General features: G+C 40.9%; 1 protein-coding gene across 1 annotated transcript in view; it reads left to right on the top strand.

Moving 5' to 3' along the window:
• The window catches only part of WWTR1 (WW domain containing transcription regulator 1), a 176,066-nt gene extending 160,803 nt beyond the window's left edge, over positions 1 to 15,263 (top strand). The window contains exons 5-7 of the mRNA XM_070405955.1: positions 2,674 to 2,807; positions 4,176 to 4,288; positions 11,867 to 15,263. Coding sequence (XP_070262056.1) covers positions 2,674 to 2,807; positions 4,176 to 4,288; positions 11,867 to 12,051 — 432 coding nt within the window. The 3' untranslated portion in view covers positions 12,052 to 15,263. The remainder of the gene's footprint in view (positions 1 to 2,673; positions 2,808 to 4,175; positions 4,289 to 11,866) is intronic.
• Positions 15,264 to 17,009: the final 1,746 nt, after the last annotated feature.

Genomic DNA, 17,009 nt, shown 5'->3' with positions numbered 1-17,009 from the left:
TGTGACCAGCTGCAAACAGCCATCATCCCCTCATCCAGGCTGGCCAGGCACCCAAGCGGGACCCCCACCCTGATCCAGGACACCCTTCAGGGCAAACCAGCCGGCCCCCACCCGTGCACCAGGTCTCTATCCTATCTAGTAAAAGGAGCCGCGAGGCCTCCCGAACCTGGGATCAGCGGAGCCACAAGGCCTCCTGGCTCCGGGTTCAGCAGAGCCTCCCAGCACTGGGATCAGTGGAGCAGCGAGGCCTCCCAGCACCGGGATCAGCGGAGCAGCAAGGCCTCCTAGCACCAGGATCAGCAGAGCCGCGAGGCCTCCTGGCCCCTGGAGCAGGGTGACAGGGGGCAGCGCCCCAACCCCCTGATTGGCCCTGCTCTGTGCGTGACGGGGTGGCGCCGTGACCTTCCCATAGACCCTGCCTTGAGTGTGACAGGGGGCGGCGCCCCAACCCCCCAATCGGCCCTACCCTGAGCGTGACTGGGGGTGGCATCACAACCTCCTGATCCACCCTGCTCTGTGCATGACAGGGGGCGGCGCCCCAACTCCCCAATCGGCCCTGCTCTGAGCCCGACCAGGAGCTGCACCTAGGGATTGGGCCTGCCCTCTGCCACCCAGGAGCGAGCCTAAGCCAGCAGGTAGTTATCTTCCGAGGGGTCCCAGACTGTGAGAGGGCACAAGTGGGGCTGAGGGACACCCTCCCACCAGTGCACAAATTTTTGTATCATTATAAATGATAAATAATTTATATGCTTTATGTATCTAATATGGATTTTTTTATTCCATGAAACTCCCAAAATGATTCTTATGTTTGTATTCAGACTACCTAAAATTACAAACTCAAACAGTATTCTTAAAACATGGTGATAGCCCTAGCTGGTTTGGCTCAATAGATAGAGCTTTGGCCTGTGGACTGAAGGATCCCAGGTTCGATTCCAGTCAAGGGTACATGGCAGGATTTCGGGCTTGATCCCCAGTAGGGGGCATGCAGGAGGCAACCGATCAATGATTCTCTCTCATCATTGATGTTTCTATCCTTCTCTCCCTCTCCCTTCCTCTCTGAAATCAATAAAATACATTAAAAAATAATAAAAGGGCATCAGTTCAGGGCTAAAACCCACATTTATTAGTGTATGAATGTGCGTGAGGGGTTGGTGGGTTTTATGCTCCTCACACCAGGTTCAGTCCCTGTTGGTCACCCCTATGAGGCCTTCAGGTAAGCTTTGGTTGGAAATACGGTTTCCAATGCACACTGCTTGCCATGTAAGGACCAGCAGAGTTTTCTATATTTATTCAGAGGTATTTTCAAGATTTGGATTATGGATTAAAATCAACTTTAAAAAAAATCTCCTTTCTTTTTGTTTGCTTGCTTTTTATGGATTAACTGAATAAAATCTGTGTTAGTTAAGTATTCTGATTATTTGCAAGCTAAATGAACAAAAGTGAACCAGGAGCCCTTCCTAGCCAGGGCATTAATTTCAGTGTATGTTAGCAATGCAATTTCTTATCAGTTAGCCTCACCATATGTGAGAAACATGTCACCGTAACTCCTAGTAACAGTGCAGTGAACTCTAGTAACTGAAAATTTTTATAGTCGATGACTTCACTAGACTTGTCTAGACAGCAGTTACTCTGTGAAATCATAGCATATTAGGGCTGGAACAGATCTAATAAAGATATTGTAACTTACATGGCCTAAATATTCTCTTTGCCATTATAGCCATAGGGTGGAGGTTTATGGGACAGTGAGACCAATGTTGTTAGCCTGGAAAGTGGGCAACTGATAGGCATAAGTATGGAAAGGGCCTAGCCTTGGTTTTGGATGAAGTATAAACATGCATAACTATTCTCTGGAATTTGAAAGAAATTTGATGTCTGATCATGTTTGTCAAAATGGGAGAGACTCCCTGGAGGTTATACCTAGAGAAAATAATGGCAGTCAAATCCATAATCTTCGGGTTGACTCTCTTGGCAAAGTAATATTAGCTTTAAAAAAAGTACTGCTAGCATTCTGATTTTTGCTAATGAAATGCAGATGCTCTCAAACATTCATTCAGCAGAGGGATTTGGACTAGGTCTGCATGTTTCCCTAACCTTCAGCCATTTTAGTCCTTGACAAAATAATTAGACTGTAGAACAACTGATTGACAAACAAGTTTTTAACTGATTGTTTTGCTCTCCTGGCTACTGACATAAAAGTGCCAGCTATGATTTAATGTAGAGCTTGAACTCTGTAATCCCACAGTTTTACTGGCCAGTGCCTGGCAAAGACCAGAATGTACCTGCTAGTGCAGAGGAGTCCAATGGCTTTGATTGATGGAGATTTGGTCTGAATCCCTAGGATAAAAATAGCCTTGTCTCTGAGCAAGTGCCTTGAGAGGCCTTTCTAAGATTTGGGCGTTTAAGCAATTGGATGGATGGGACATTACTAAGTGTCCCGAGGAGAAATATTAGCTGAGCTTCTTATTAACTTTGTGAATGTGAGGAAGTGTCTTTCGCCCGTAAGACTCTTCAGAGAAAGAACACTAATGATTTCTTGATGATTTTGACTTATTAGCAATTAATGTAAAGTGCTTTGTATTTGGTGAAATGTTTTCATGTGAAGTATACTTTGCTCTGATCCTGAGACTGAGGGAATAACTCTTGTCTCTCCCTCTGACTGGCATATTTCTGCAGGAAGCTGCCCTCTGTAGACAGCTCCCCATGGAAGCCGAGACTCTGGCCACGGTTCAGGCTGCTGTTAACCCCCCCACCATGACTCCAGACATGAGATCCATCACTAATAATAGCTCAGATCCTTTCCTCAATGGGTAAGTGAATATTCGGGACCACTTATTTTTGCTTTCTTTATTTTGTGATCTAGAGTATGGTGGGTGTTTGTTTGTGTGGGAAAAGGTGGGGAGCTTGGAGGTTAGAGTGAGGATAGAGGTAGCAAGTAGTGGCAGAAAAAATAAAAGCAGAGGAAGTTAACTAATTTTCTTTTTTTAACCCCAAATTTAAAAATTGGTGATATGACATGGACTGAAACCCTTGTCAATAATTTTAAAATGGGGATGAACTTATTTCAGTGGGATGGTGTTACACAGTAATTATTTGGAAAAATCTTGTGGTTTAATGTAGCTGGTGGGGGTGGGGGGGTGGAGGAAGCATGCCATGTGAAAAATAGAGAACATAACAGTTAAGAAATGATGTTTATGGTGAAATGTGAGTAAGGTCTGTAGTTCAGTTAATAGTGTTATATGATGTCAGTTTCCTGGTTTTGATCCTTGTCCTGTGGTTACGTAAGTGTCCTTGGGGAAGCAGGGGGAGAGTGCACGGGGATCTGTTCCTTTTGCATCTTCTATGTGATTCTAAAATTATTCCACAATAAAATTAATTTTAAAAAGATGATGTTTTAAAATAAGAAACATAAGAGCAGACAGAAAAGATAATTTAGTCAGGAATATCTTCATGAGCAGAAGTAGTTACCTTTAGTTTCTTAAACTCAAATAAAGGGCAGGGTTCTATTTCCTGTGCCTTTTCTGTCCTTTCAGAGGATTCTGGCAAACAAATACAATTATGAATGCTATTAAAAATAGAGAGAGGTGAAAACAAACAGTAGCTAAAATAATGAAGGAAAGTTTTTAAAGTGTTGATTTTAAAATATTTCAAATGTTCAGAAAAGTATAAAGAATAATGTGAGATTCACCATGTACCCCAAACCCAGATTTCCCATATTTTTATAGGTTTATTTTTTGAAATAAGCATTGCAGTTAATATTTAAACTCATTCCTACCACTACACATTCATCACACATGCTTTTATGTTTCTGGTTGCCTGATAATGTGTGCATCCCTAAGCAGCGTTCAACACTGTTTTCTATATTTTTAAAATTTATATAAATGCTACTATACTTGATATGTAGACTAGTGTCCAAAATACTGTTTTAAGATGAAAAGGAAATCAACCAATTTACTATGAACAGCCAATTTTATTTGCTTACAATTTATTAATTTCATGGACATTGGGTGTATGTTTCAAAAAAATTAAAAGGAGCTACAAATTGTGCCTCTCTTCATTACCTAGAAAGTTGGGCCAAATGACAGAACTACACTAGGTTAAGGTTTTCATGACTGTACTTAAATTTGGAGATTTCTTTAGTGGGTTCATCTTGACATTCCTCCACTTTTGCTCTCCAGAGGGCCATATCATTCGAGGGAGCAGAGCACGGACAGCGGCCTGGGGCTAGGGTGCTACAGTGTCCCCACCACCCCGGAGGACTTCCTCAGCAACGTGGATGAGATGGACACAGGTAGGAGCAAAGCTTGCAAGTACATGCAATGAGTTTGTATTTTTTTTTTAATTAAATCTTTATTGTTCAGATTATTACAGTTGTTCCTCTTTTTCCCCCCCATAGCTCCCCTCCACCTGGTTCCCACCCCACCCTCTGCCCTTAAACCCCTCTCCCCTCCCACTGTCCTCATCCATAGGTGTATGGTTTTTGTCCAGTCTCTTCCCTCACCTCCCCATACCTCTTTCCCCCTCAAAAAATAGTCAGTCCATTCCCTTTCTATGCCCCTGATTCTATTATATTCACTAATTTATTCTGTTAATCAGATTATTAAATCACTTGATTTTTAGATTCACTTATTGATAGATGTGTATTTATTGTTCATAATTTGTATCTTTTCCTTTTTCTTCTTCTTCCTCTTCTTAAAGGATACCTTTCAGCATTTCATATAATACTGGTTTGGTGGTGATGAACTCCTTTAGCTTTTTCTTATCTGTGAAGCTCTTTATGTGACCTTCAATTCTGAATGATAGCTTTCCTGGGTAAAGTAACATTGGTTGTAGGTTCTTGGTATTCATCACTTTGAATATTTCTTGCCAATCCCTTCTGGCCTGCAAAGTTTCTGTTGAGAAATCAGGTGACAGTTGTATGGGTACTCCCTTGTAGGTAACTGACTGTTTTTCTCGTGCTGCTTTTAAGATTCTCTCTTTGTCTTTTGCTCTTGGCATTTTAATTATGATGTGTCTTGGTGTGGTCCTCTTTGGATTCCTTTTGTTTGGGGTTCCCTGCTGCGCTTGTAAGTCTATTTCTTTCACCAGGTAGGGAAAGTTTTCTGTCATTATTTCTTCAAATAGGTTTTCAATATCTTGCTCTCTCTCTTCTTCTGGCACCCCCATAATTCGGATGTTGGTACGCTTGAAGTTGTCCCAGAGACTCCTTACACTATCTTCATATTTTTGGATTCTTTTTTCATTTTGTTTTTTCTGTTGGGTGTTTTTTGTTTGTTCATATTTCAAATCTTTGACTTGATTCTTGCGATCCTCTAGTCTGCTGTTGGAACTCTGTATAATATTCAGTCAGTGTATGCTTAATTTCTAGTTGGTCCTTTTTCATAACCTTGAGGGTCTCACTAGATTTCTTGAGGGTCTCACTAAATTTATCGGCAGTTTCTAGAAAATTCTTGAAAAACCTTATAAGTGTGGTTTTGAACTCTATATCCAGTAGTTTGCTTTCCTTCATTTCTGCCATTTGTGAACTGTGTCTTTGTCTCCACATTTTGGCTGCTTCCCTGTGTTGATAGAGTGGCTTTCTGTGCTAGGTGTCCTATAGGGCCCAGTGGCTCAGCCTCCCCAATTACCTGAGGTGAACACTCTTGGTGCATCCCTTTGTAGGCTGTGTGCACAGTCTTGTTGTAGTTAAGCCTTGATTGTTGTAGGTATCACTGGGAGGAATTGACCTCCAGGCCAATTGGCTGTGAGAATCAGCTGTGTCTGCAGTGGGAGAACTTCTGTGCTGGAGACACCCTTCTGGGGCAAAACTTGCTTCAGTGGGGCTTTAGTGCTTACTGAGTCTTCCCCCTGAGTGTGTCCCTTATGGATCTGAGGAGTTGTAATCTGGATGGTCCCACTCTGACCGCTGGGTACACTGGCTCAGGATCTCTAAGGAGGTGCTAATCTAGCCTCTGCCTGAGACTACCCAACAGGAGCTATGAGAGATCTGTAGATTCCTCTTCTTTTTTAGGGGTTTGGAGGTGCCCAGATGAGGCCCAGCTGTGAAGCAATGCAAGCTGCTGTGGGGCCTTGGGGCTTCTTTTGGAAGTTCTGGGTCTCTCTGACCCAGCAGCAGTTTGTTAGGTAATTTTCAGATTGCAAAGGGCCAGGCCTTTCATATGCAAAAGTCTCTGCGCACAGCTTGGGTGGGTCGAGGTCTCAGGGGATCAACAGGGCGAAGCAAGCAGCTATGGCTGCTCCTCAGTCCTACCCTAAGAGGCCCTGCATCTCAGTGTCCCGGTAATCACTGTAAGCACCTCTGAGAGAAAGCCGCCCTCGAGTTCCAACTGATGCCAGACAGTCCAGTTTCTCTGAGTATGAGTTTGGGTCCCCAGAGACTCACCCAGAACTGGAGTTCAGAGCATTCGGGAGCTTGAGACTCCCTCCCAATTGAAAAAGACAACCGTGTCCTCAGTTGCCAGCCCTTTCCACTTGTGCCTCCGTACTTCTGCACTTTACTTCCGCACCTCCTCTGAGTCTCAGTGTGCTTTTATCTTTCCTTCTAGTTGTAGAATTTCCACTCAGCCAGCCTTCCTGTGGTTCTGGATGATGTCCGTTTTGTCTTTTAGTTGTATTTTTGAAGTGGTTGTGTGAGGCAGCAATCTCTGGTGTTTACCAATGCGGCCATCTTGGTTTCTCTGGAGTTTGCATTTTTAAATCATCTTCATAGTCATCTCCATTCTGGAATCCAACCAGAAACAATCTTAACAAAACACTTTTAAAAAAATATTTTTAATTTTTTTTTTTTTTTATTGATTTCAGAGAGAGGAAGGGAGAGGGAGAGAGGGATAGAAACATCAATGATGAGAGAGGATCATTGATGGGCTGCCTCCTGCATGCTCTCTACTGTGGGTGAGGCCCGAATCCTGGGCAGGTGCCCTGACCGGAAATCAAACCGTGACCTCCTGGTTCATGGGTTGATGCTCAATCACTAAGCCATGCTGGCTGGGCCCCAAGCACTCTTAGTAAACTCTAGTCCAGCCGTGGGCAAACTACAGCCCGTGGGCCGGATCCAGCCCGTTTGAAATGAATAAAACTAAAAAAAAAGAAGACCATGCCCTTTTATGTAATGATGTTTACTTTGAATTTATATTAGTTCACACAAACACTCCATCCATGCTTTTGTTCCGGCCCTCCGGTCCAGTTTAAGAACCCATTGTGGCCCTCGAGTCAAAAAGTTTGCCCACCCCTGCTCTAGTCCCTCCCCCATAGTTTATATAAATATAGTTTTGTATATGGCACAAGATTTTCAATTCTGCTTTTTCTCTTTTTTTTGCTTGTCCTTGCTTCACATAGCCCTTTCCTCACCATCATATCAGGACACCGCTGTCTGCTTGTCATTCTTACACAGTGAAATAGTGATGTGTTTGGTCCTTAGTTATAATAAACCAGAGGCCTGTTGCACAAAAGATTTGTGCAATAGGCTTTCCCTTCCCCTGCCTGCTGGCACCAGTTTTCCTCCGGGCCTTCGCTCCAGTTGGAGCCGCCTTCAGTCTACGCTGCTCCGGCCTGAGCTGCCTTCAAGCCTCCGCTGCTCCAGCCGGAGCCGCCTTCAAGCCTTTGCTGCTCCAGCTGGAGCCGCCTTCAAGCCTTCGCTGCTCTGGCCGGAGCCACCTTCAGTCTTCGCTCCGCCGCTTCGCGCCTACATATACAAATTAACTGCCATCTTTGTTGGTGGTTAATTTGCATATCTCGCTGATTAGCCAATGGGAGGTGTAGCGAAGGTACGGTCAATTACCATGTTTGTCTATTATTAGATAGGATAAGCCACTTTCTCTCTTGAGAAAGTACTGGTTTATAGTTCCACCATCACTGCATTTGGAGGGCAGTTGACTGTGGGCTTTGGACAGGTAAGCAACTCAGAAGATTCTAAATTGTCAGCTCCAAATCCCAACATGGTAACAGCATCCTTCCTCCCTCAGTAATTAAAATGAAGAGTTGGGTGACTTCACCCTGGTCTCCAGCCTGCAGGCCAGTCCTCTGCTGCTTCCCGGTTATCTCTCCCTTCCTCTTCTACTCAAGGAGTAAGGCCTTCAATTGCAGAAACCAAATTTGGACTTATTAGCCAAATCTAGACTTAATTATCAAAGTCCTAAACTCCCAGAGATATTCTAGAACCAAAAATAAAAGATAGTAAAGGTGTCCACTATTTGGTGTTTTTATGCAGGTTGCTCCTTTATTCTGATGGCTGACAGAAAATTAATTGTTCTGTGGTGAAAATAATTGGTTTTCCCACTGCTATTGTCCACAGTGCCTGTGTTTGTCACATTCTGCTTCTCGAAGCCTGCTCTTCCCATCTGACTCTGAATTATTGGTCAGCCAAGAGACAGACTTGCCAGGTGTGTGGGCGCTTGGGCACTGCCCAGGTCTCCCGCAGGCGTCATGTGCATGTTTAGAGGGTTGCGTAGCTGTATTGTGAGGAGTCATACAGGAATAGTTTTACCTGTTTGTTTTGTTATATTTTAATTTGTTACTTCAGCTTTCTCCCTCTTAGCCTGTCTCCCTTTCTCTCTTTCTTCATCTCTCTCTCCTTTTTGGTGTGAGATTTATTTGCCCTCTTTGGAGTGTCTCCTTCCTATGTTTAATAATTGTTTGCTTCATCTTTTAAACACTGGGAAGCCAGTAAAGATAAAGCAAAGTTACATAAGAAAAGACTAAGGAGACCTAAATCTAAGCTTGACATTTAAAAAAAAAAAAGGTGAATTCTATTCTATGGCTTTTTAAAATAGAGAATGTTTTAAAGCAAAATGTGGAATTAAGTGGTGTCCTGAAAAGAGCAGTCTTTGCAGACAGGCAACTGAAGTTGAGTTCTTGCTTCCCACTTCCTGCCATTGACTTTGGGTGAGTGCCGTCAGTTTCCTGGCCTGTAAAGTGGGACCCCTGTGTTCACTTCTTACAGCTATGAGGAATCATGAGACCACAGAGCTTGGTCTCCTTCTAAGAAGGCTGAGGTAAGGTTCCAAAGGAACTTGATAAATGGTAGGGCTCCAGGGTACCCTGGTTAGGTGATTGTCAGCCCACTGACTTGTGAGTCACTTCTCTGAAGGCTTTATAGGAAATGGGGGTAAGCCCTCTCAAGGAGAGGAATGTGATTACCCATAACAAGATGAGAGGAGGCTGAAGGTGTGTGGAGCTCCAGTGTAGCTAGAAAAGTCAGTTAGGTCCACTGACCACATGCGGAATGGGAGTGAGCCAGCTGAGTACTCACTCCCCTTGTGAAAGGCACACAAAACCACAGCTGAGCGTATAGAGCAAAACCTGGGAGGTAACTCATCCTTCCAGAATATTTTGAAATAATCACATTCTTTTAAGAACTGCCTGCTTTTTGTCTCCCACTTTTTAAGTGGATAAAACTGCAAAAACCAAAAAGATTACAATGAGATTGCAAAGTTGCTCAAAAGAGAGATAATTTAAAATTGTTAACCTCAACAAAGAACCTTAACTAGTCTCCTCATGCCTTCCATGTCTGAGGAGAAAGGATAAGGTGAATTATTTAAAACAGAGAGTTTTTAGTTGGCTAAAACAATGTATTCTGGAGTTATTAGAAAGTTAAAATGGGAAATCAATAGGGATAAAGGATTCTAACTGGCGATGAAGAAAAAAAGAGAACAGCACCTTAGATCATTCTTCAAGGCAGATAACTTTTTTTAACCTCACTTCCAATCTGTTACACTCTAGTGGCAGAAAAAGTTATTTTGGATTTTCTTTTCTATTTTGATGTTTTTCACTACATGGTTGAACTTGATTTAATTTTTCATTGTATTTTGCAATGAAAATCCTGTAAAATATTACCAAGAAGCATTGATATTTTATGAGTTATAGAAAAGTCATGAAACTTTGCTATCACCCAAATAAAGTTGGATTATGTTTCCCTCATTACTAGGAAGGATATAATTTTTCTCCCTGGAAAATATTTAATTCATATGCTTAAAATGAATTTTCTGCAGTTTTAGTCAGAATAGTGAATTTCTATGCAAAGACTACTGCACTTTATGACACAAAAGCTAATGTAATGAGTTTTGTAAAAAAGATGCTGTGGTGGGATCAATGTTCCTCAATCTTTGAGATATATAGTATTCCTTCAGAAAATTGTTTGGGGCTGTCTACATTAACTAGTTGTTCTAATATTCTGTAATGAATGGTGATTGAGTGCTAAGTATTTTCTTTCTTTAAGCACAATTGACAAACATTTATTGTATTTTTGTATGTATATGAGTTTGTGGGAATGGTGCCCAGAGCCGTGGGTGCTTTACTCCATTTTGTGAAAATGGTGCTATAATACCAACTTCATATGGGTAAACAGGGACAGACATCTCATATACAACAAGTTACATATATCTAAGGCCACGCAGTTAAAAAGGTCAGTCTATGGACACAAGGTCAGTATATTTTATCCTACACTATCTATCTATATAAAGAGGTAATATGCTAATTGTCCTAACAGTGTCTCAGTCACGACCAGTCAACAGGATGCGCACGCACAGAAGCTGGTGGGCGGGGATGGAGGCGGGGACTTGTGCCACCGGGACATGAGGCTGCAGCAGGGGGCGGCCCCCCTGGCGGAGGCATGCTCAGGCCTGCAGCACCGTCCGGCCTGGAGGGGGGCATCAGGATGGGGGCAGGGCCTCGGCAAAGAGCTCTCAGCACTCCTGCGCCAGGGTCTGAAGGCGCAGAGAGGAGGGGAGAGCACAAAGGCAGTTAGGGGGGTTAGGCCAGTAGGGGAGAGCAGATAGGTAGTTAGGGCAATCAAGCCAGGAGGGGAGTGCAGATAGGAAGTTAGGGGGATCGGGCCAGGAGGGGAGAGCAGTTAGGGGCATCAGGCAGGCAGGCAGGTAGCACTTAGGAGCCAGTGGTTCTAGATTGTGAGAGGGATCCCAGATTGGAGAGGGTGCAGGCCAGGCTGAGGGACCCTCCCACCCCTACCCCCATCCCCACCCCCACCGCATGCAAGAATTTCGTGCACCGGGCCACTAGTTATTCATAAAGAACATGGATTCCTCATGTCACACCCCAGACACTTAATTTTCTTCTAGAACAGCATTTTCTCAACTGTCTCTATAAACTCTAGTTTATCAGGACCAAGTTCTGCCAAAATTGGATTAGGTGATTACATGTGCTTAGGTAAGGGTGGCTTAAACAAAATAAAGCAGACTTCTTTACTGCAAGACATCTTAGAACCTTCTTGAGCTCACAGGCATTGTGACTTGCCTGCATTGTGAGAAAGGCAGATGTTGTGGGGGGTGGAGTGGAAGGAGGGTCATGGTTTGCAGAACCCACTTTATATAATGCTTTGACATTGATCCCTAGTGCCACCAATGAAGACAGCCTTTTAATAACACCGTTAAAAGAAACTCCTCACTATTATCTTTGAACATAGAGGGAGGATATGGGTACATATAAGCTTGCAATTAAATCCTGAGATTATAGCCCTGTGATAAGGCATTTCTTAACAGGCAGGGCCTCTCGACTCTTTCACAAAACCACTCTTCATGCCACTGTCTCAGGAAGGCACAGGTCATAGATCAGACCCCCAGGGCCTTCACCTGTGCCTCCCTGTTTCCCAGGACTTGTCCCTCTGGACATGTCTACCCAGGACAGTTGCAGATTCCCCTGGCACCTCTGCATCTCCTAGGAGCGACCATCATCAGCTCAGTGTCAGTGTGGTAGCTGAAATTTTGCCCAGAGATGAAATATTTTATAGCCGTAGCAGCGAGATGTTTCTGTTTAGGCATAGCACAGGTGAAGACGAGAGTTATGTTAACATTTGAACTGCCCCTCTTTCAAGAACCTGAAAAAGGAGTGAACATGGTTTCTTCTCATTCTGTTGCAGGGGAGAACGCAGGGCAGACACCCATGAACATCAATCCTCAGCAGACCCGTTTCCCTGATTTTCTGGACTGTCTCCCGGGAACCAATGTGGACCTCGGAACTCTGGAATCTGAAGATCTGATCCCCCTCTTCAATGATGTAGAGTCTGCTCTGAACAAAAGCGAGCCCTTTCTGACCTGGCTGTAGTCAGTATATTGTAACCTGTGTGCAGCCATGACCTGACATTTCCTGGGCCTCTTGGGAAAAGCGATGGAGCCGAGCAAGTCTGCAGGTGAACCGCTTTCTGCCCCCATGACTCATGCTCCCTCCTTTCCATGTGGCCAGTTTAATCATTGCCTGGATTTGATTGATAGTAAACTAAGTTAAACATAAATAAATATTCTATTTTCGTTTTCTGCAAGCCTGCATTCCTGTGGTGGGTTATGCAGAATTGCGTTCCTGTTTTTCTCTCTGTAGCCCCATGACTAAGCTTTATGGGTGTTAATTGAAATTTTTACATCAATTGATTATAAACCATAAAAAGTTGACCACAGGCAGTGATTTCTGACAGGTGGCTCGGTCCAGGAAATGTGTACAAAATCAGACCTGATTTACAGTTTTAAAGCTATTGATGACAATAGTACCAAATGCTTTAAATATTTACCTGAACTTTAAAAATCATCATATAGATAGTAAAATTTTGCTGTATGGAATACCATGTAGTGCTGAATCCATCCTGGTTCTGATGATTCTTATTACTCTGTATTTACAAAGTCACACACAGTCCTCTTGTAGTTTATGCTCCATCATTTTGGGCATAGCATCTGCATAGCTAGTCCTTCCAGTGGGAGAATGGCGGCAGCGTGCCATAGTCCCTATGCTGCGGGTCTTATGAATGACACCTGTTTGCTACTAATTATGAGCATTTATTAAACAAAACATTTAAAATTACAAGTCATATTTTTTAAAAATTACTGCTTAGAAATTGATGTTTATTTTATGAAGCACTATATTTTGTAGCTGATGACAAAGGGCAGGCAAATATTTTTGATGAATCAGTGGCAACTGCATTTTTGTCTTTTGAAATTGTTCTGAAACCATCAGGACACATAGCTTTCAGTCCAATGGCACACACAGCAAGCTGTTGCTTTTTAAATTCTGAAACCTTGTCAGTTTTGCTTTTAAGATTTCAAGTTTTAAAATAGTCTTATCTATGAAACTGTTTGAAGGATGAAGCAGATCTCTGACTGACATTTAAAAATATGTCCTCTAGATGTTGTGTGGTGGAGGCATATGTTTCTGAATTCATTAAAAGTGATTCCTAAGTGTATTATCCTAATCCTTTTGTTACAGTTGGTATAAAAAGGCATGAAATATGTACTCAATACCTCTTATGTAACCAAAAAATGTTTTTTATTAGCTTTTAAGGACTGAGAGAGTGCATCGGGTTCACCTGGCATGCACTCTGTCTGCCAATGAAGTCCTCAACTGTTTAGTGTTTTCAACTGACATTATTTATAATATATGAATTTAATATCTTTTTTTAAAGACAATAATTGAGGTCTCTGGGAGGAACCTTTCAATTCCCAAGGGGACTTATTCATTTGGGATCGTAAATGAGATCCTTTTGATCTATCAGAATATAGATGGGCAGAGTACCTTTTATCTTGTTGGAAAGAAGGCACGTGGAAAGGTCAGAGATTAAGTAGTAAAGTTATGGAATGTAGTGGAAAGGATACCAGTTGTGAAATGAAAATAGACAAGTTATAGTACCCCAAAAGCAAGACAGGCAGAAGGTATGAGCAGTGCACTCCCAAAACAAAACAACAATTTTCAACTACAAACTTTATACCAAAAGACTGTTGTAGAAGAAAAGAAGGCTTTCGTGCACTTTATGTGGCGGGGAAGGGGCAGGGATGGAGCCCTGTTCATGCTGATGCTGAGCAGCAGGTGGACAGGGCATGAGCCTGCTGTGCTTCCTACACAACGCAGCGATTTCTTTTTCCTGAAGGACCCGTGATTTAAGTTCCTTTTATTTCTTCTCTCTCCAAGTCTTCGAGAGAGATGGGGGTGATGTTTATGTTGCTACTAAATTGAAGGAAGCACTATTTCTTTTTCTCTTGTGTTAGCAATAATTGCAAAAAGAGTTATACATTCTAAGAAAGAAAAAAAAAACAAAAAAAAAAAAAACAAGGGACCTAACAAAACTGAGCAGTGTTACTGTATTTTTAAAAAATATTTTTATAGACTCATTTTCAGGTTATTAAGTGTAAAAGAAACAGATACCCCTCTTTTTTTCCTAAAGTAGTTAAAACATCGATGATTTGTATTATCAATTTTTAGAAATAATTTCCTAATAAGCTTGTGGCATTAGAAAATACTAGAATTTTTTAAGTGAAATTAGTTGAAACATTTGTTAATGAACATAACAAACATTTTTTTTCAGAATTAAACATGGACTCTGACTATGTGCTTACTAATAGATAAAGCCAGATATAATTTTTTGTGTTTGTTTTTAAGGCCATAAAATATGGCTTTTGTTAAAGAACACTAAAGTTAGAAATCTATGTAAGAACAGCTTTTTAAAGGCTACTTCCTATTATTATGAGTGTTAAAACCCCTGCAGAATCATGATAAGGTGCTATTTATACTGTTTTTCTTATTAGAAAACAACCACCAGGATATCTAGTCTTTTTAGTTCTACATCCATCAACTTCAACATTTCATTCAGTAGTTTTGCCATAGAAAAGGCATATTAAAATTGAAATAGCAAAGTAATTTCATGTATCTTTCTTTCTAGGTCTCCCTGCCCCCCCCCCCCCCCTCCCCATTAAACACATTTTCTTGAAGTAAATACATTGTTAAAACCTATTTGCAACTCCATTCAATCTAAGTAATTCTTAGTGTTTCACCTTAGTATTAGGATGTGAAATGCCATCTCTTTCACTGATTACACAGTCTACCAGAAGCACGTAAAACAGGAAAAAAAGACAGTATGCCAAGGGGCTATTCCCAGTTTGGCAGAAAAGCTCTCAGTAGAAGAAGGTGATCTGAGTGATAGGAGTATAGGAGTGTTGCTAATTACGAGTTGTTTTCTCATGATATAATTAGGAAGTAACTTCTGAAAGTACAACTTCTATGAAAAAAAGAAATTATAGATTAGTTTAATTGGGAAAATGGACCATTGACAGAGACTGTTTCCCTAACACACTACATCATTTCTGTGCTAGTACTTTAACTTTTTACAAACTTTACTTCTACATTTTATAATGTGTTTAATTTTAATTTAGAATGCTATGTGTACAGAGAGTATGCAGCCAAATCAGGCAGATCAAACCATTTTACCTGGACTTTGGTACTAGTTTTTACTTCTCTGATTCTGTAAAAGAAAAATAAATACAATTGAGTTTCCATATGGAGCCTTTGTCTTTTTATTATTTGTGTGTGTTCCTTTTCCTGAGGGCTTTGGGTGGTACTATACTAAAGAGAGGCTTATGCAACCCTCCTGGCAGAGAATGAAAGAAAGAAAATTTTGTAGGCAAACATTTTTTTGGCTCAAATGCTTGTTTTTCAATATTCTAAATATCCTTTATTTGAAGTGACCCTCTGGGATTTTTAAAGACTGTGCATATGTATTGTGTGTATACTGTAAAACTTCTACTGTCCTTCTAGCACCCTCAGAGACTTGACAGACATCAGAATTATAGGAATTCAGTTTTTCTTCTATTGTTAACAGTATGGTATACCTCCTTGTGGTCATTCACTCTGTGCACTGGGACTGTTTTCTCTGCTTGTTGAGTCCCTTGACTCTCACTGCCATGATCCTTTTGTCACTGCACAGGAGCACTGGGGGAGCACACTTGTGGCAGAGAGTGTTTAAGCAGAAACATTCAGCTAAATAGCAGAGAGAAGAGATGCTAGTGGAAATATTACACACATTCCAGGGTCTAAGTTTCATGCATCGTTTTAAAAACCATATTTCATCGTCATTTGTAAGGTAACGTGCTCATTGTTGAAAATGTTATAAATCACAACATGTATAATGTAAAACTAAAAGTTCTGTATCCCCCAAATCTCACATTAAAATAAAAAAGTACATTAGATGCTTTATACGTGAAATTTTTTTTTAGCAAATGGAAAGCATTTATACATGCTGTTTAGAAGCTTTCATTTTTTTCTCTTAATAACAATGATATTACTAATACCTATTGAGCATATACTATATGACAGAAACTATGCAAAACAATTGCTATAATCTAATATGCACAGCAACCTTACTATTTTAAGGATATTATCCTCAATTTACAGATGAAGAAATTGAGTATTAGAGAGGTTATGTAACTTGTATAAGGTCACACGATAAGCAACAGATATATCCCATACCTTCTGGTCATCTTTCCATGCCAGTACATATAGTTGTATACTTCATTATTTTTAACAACAAATAATATTCTTTTGTATGGATGTCCCTTATTGATAGCCAGGTGGTAGCTAAAAATACTGCTTTAGAAAAGGGCATATTCTTGTGTGAATATGGCTGGAGGGTAAGTAACTTCCTAGGAAAGAAATTACTACATCAAAAGATACGTGATTTTAAATATTGATAAATTCTGCCAAATATTTTTCAAAAAGACCTACCCATTTCTATTTCCAACAACAATGTGTACAAAGGTCTGTTTCACCATTGCCAACCTAGAGCTGCATAATGCCTAACTTTTTAACATCATTTAAAAAATTTTTAATTATAGTTGACAAAATATTATATTAGTTTCATGTGTACAACCCAGTTATTAGACATTATAAAACTTACTGATAAATCTTGTACCCATCTGACATTATACATAGTTATTAGAATATAATTGACTATATTCCCTATACTGTACTTGACATCCCCATGACTATTCTGTAACTACCAATTTGTACTTCTTAATCCCTTCACCATTTCACCCATCCATTCCTCCTCCCATCTGGTAACTGTCAAAATGTTCTCTGTATCTATGAGTCTGTTTTTGTTCTGCTTGTTTGTTTATTTTGTTCTTTAGCTTTAATTATTGATAAATATGTATTTATTGCCATATCTTTGCCCTTTTCCCCCCCTTCTTGAAGATCCTTTAATATTTCATTTAATACTGGTTTAGTGGTGATGAACTCCTTTAGCTTTTTCT

The sequence above is a fragment of the Myotis yumanensis genome, unplaced genomic scaffold (assembly GCF_028538775.1).
Source record: "Myotis yumanensis isolate MYYU_CA2020_CCGP unplaced genomic scaffold, mMyoYum1.0.hap1 SCAF_2, whole genome shotgun sequence".
Taxonomy (NCBI): Eukaryota; Metazoa; Chordata; class Mammalia; order Chiroptera; family Vespertilionidae; genus Myotis; species Myotis yumanensis.
Note: the sequence above shows the minus strand (reverse complement) of the source record. Positions and strands in the feature narration are given on the sequence as shown.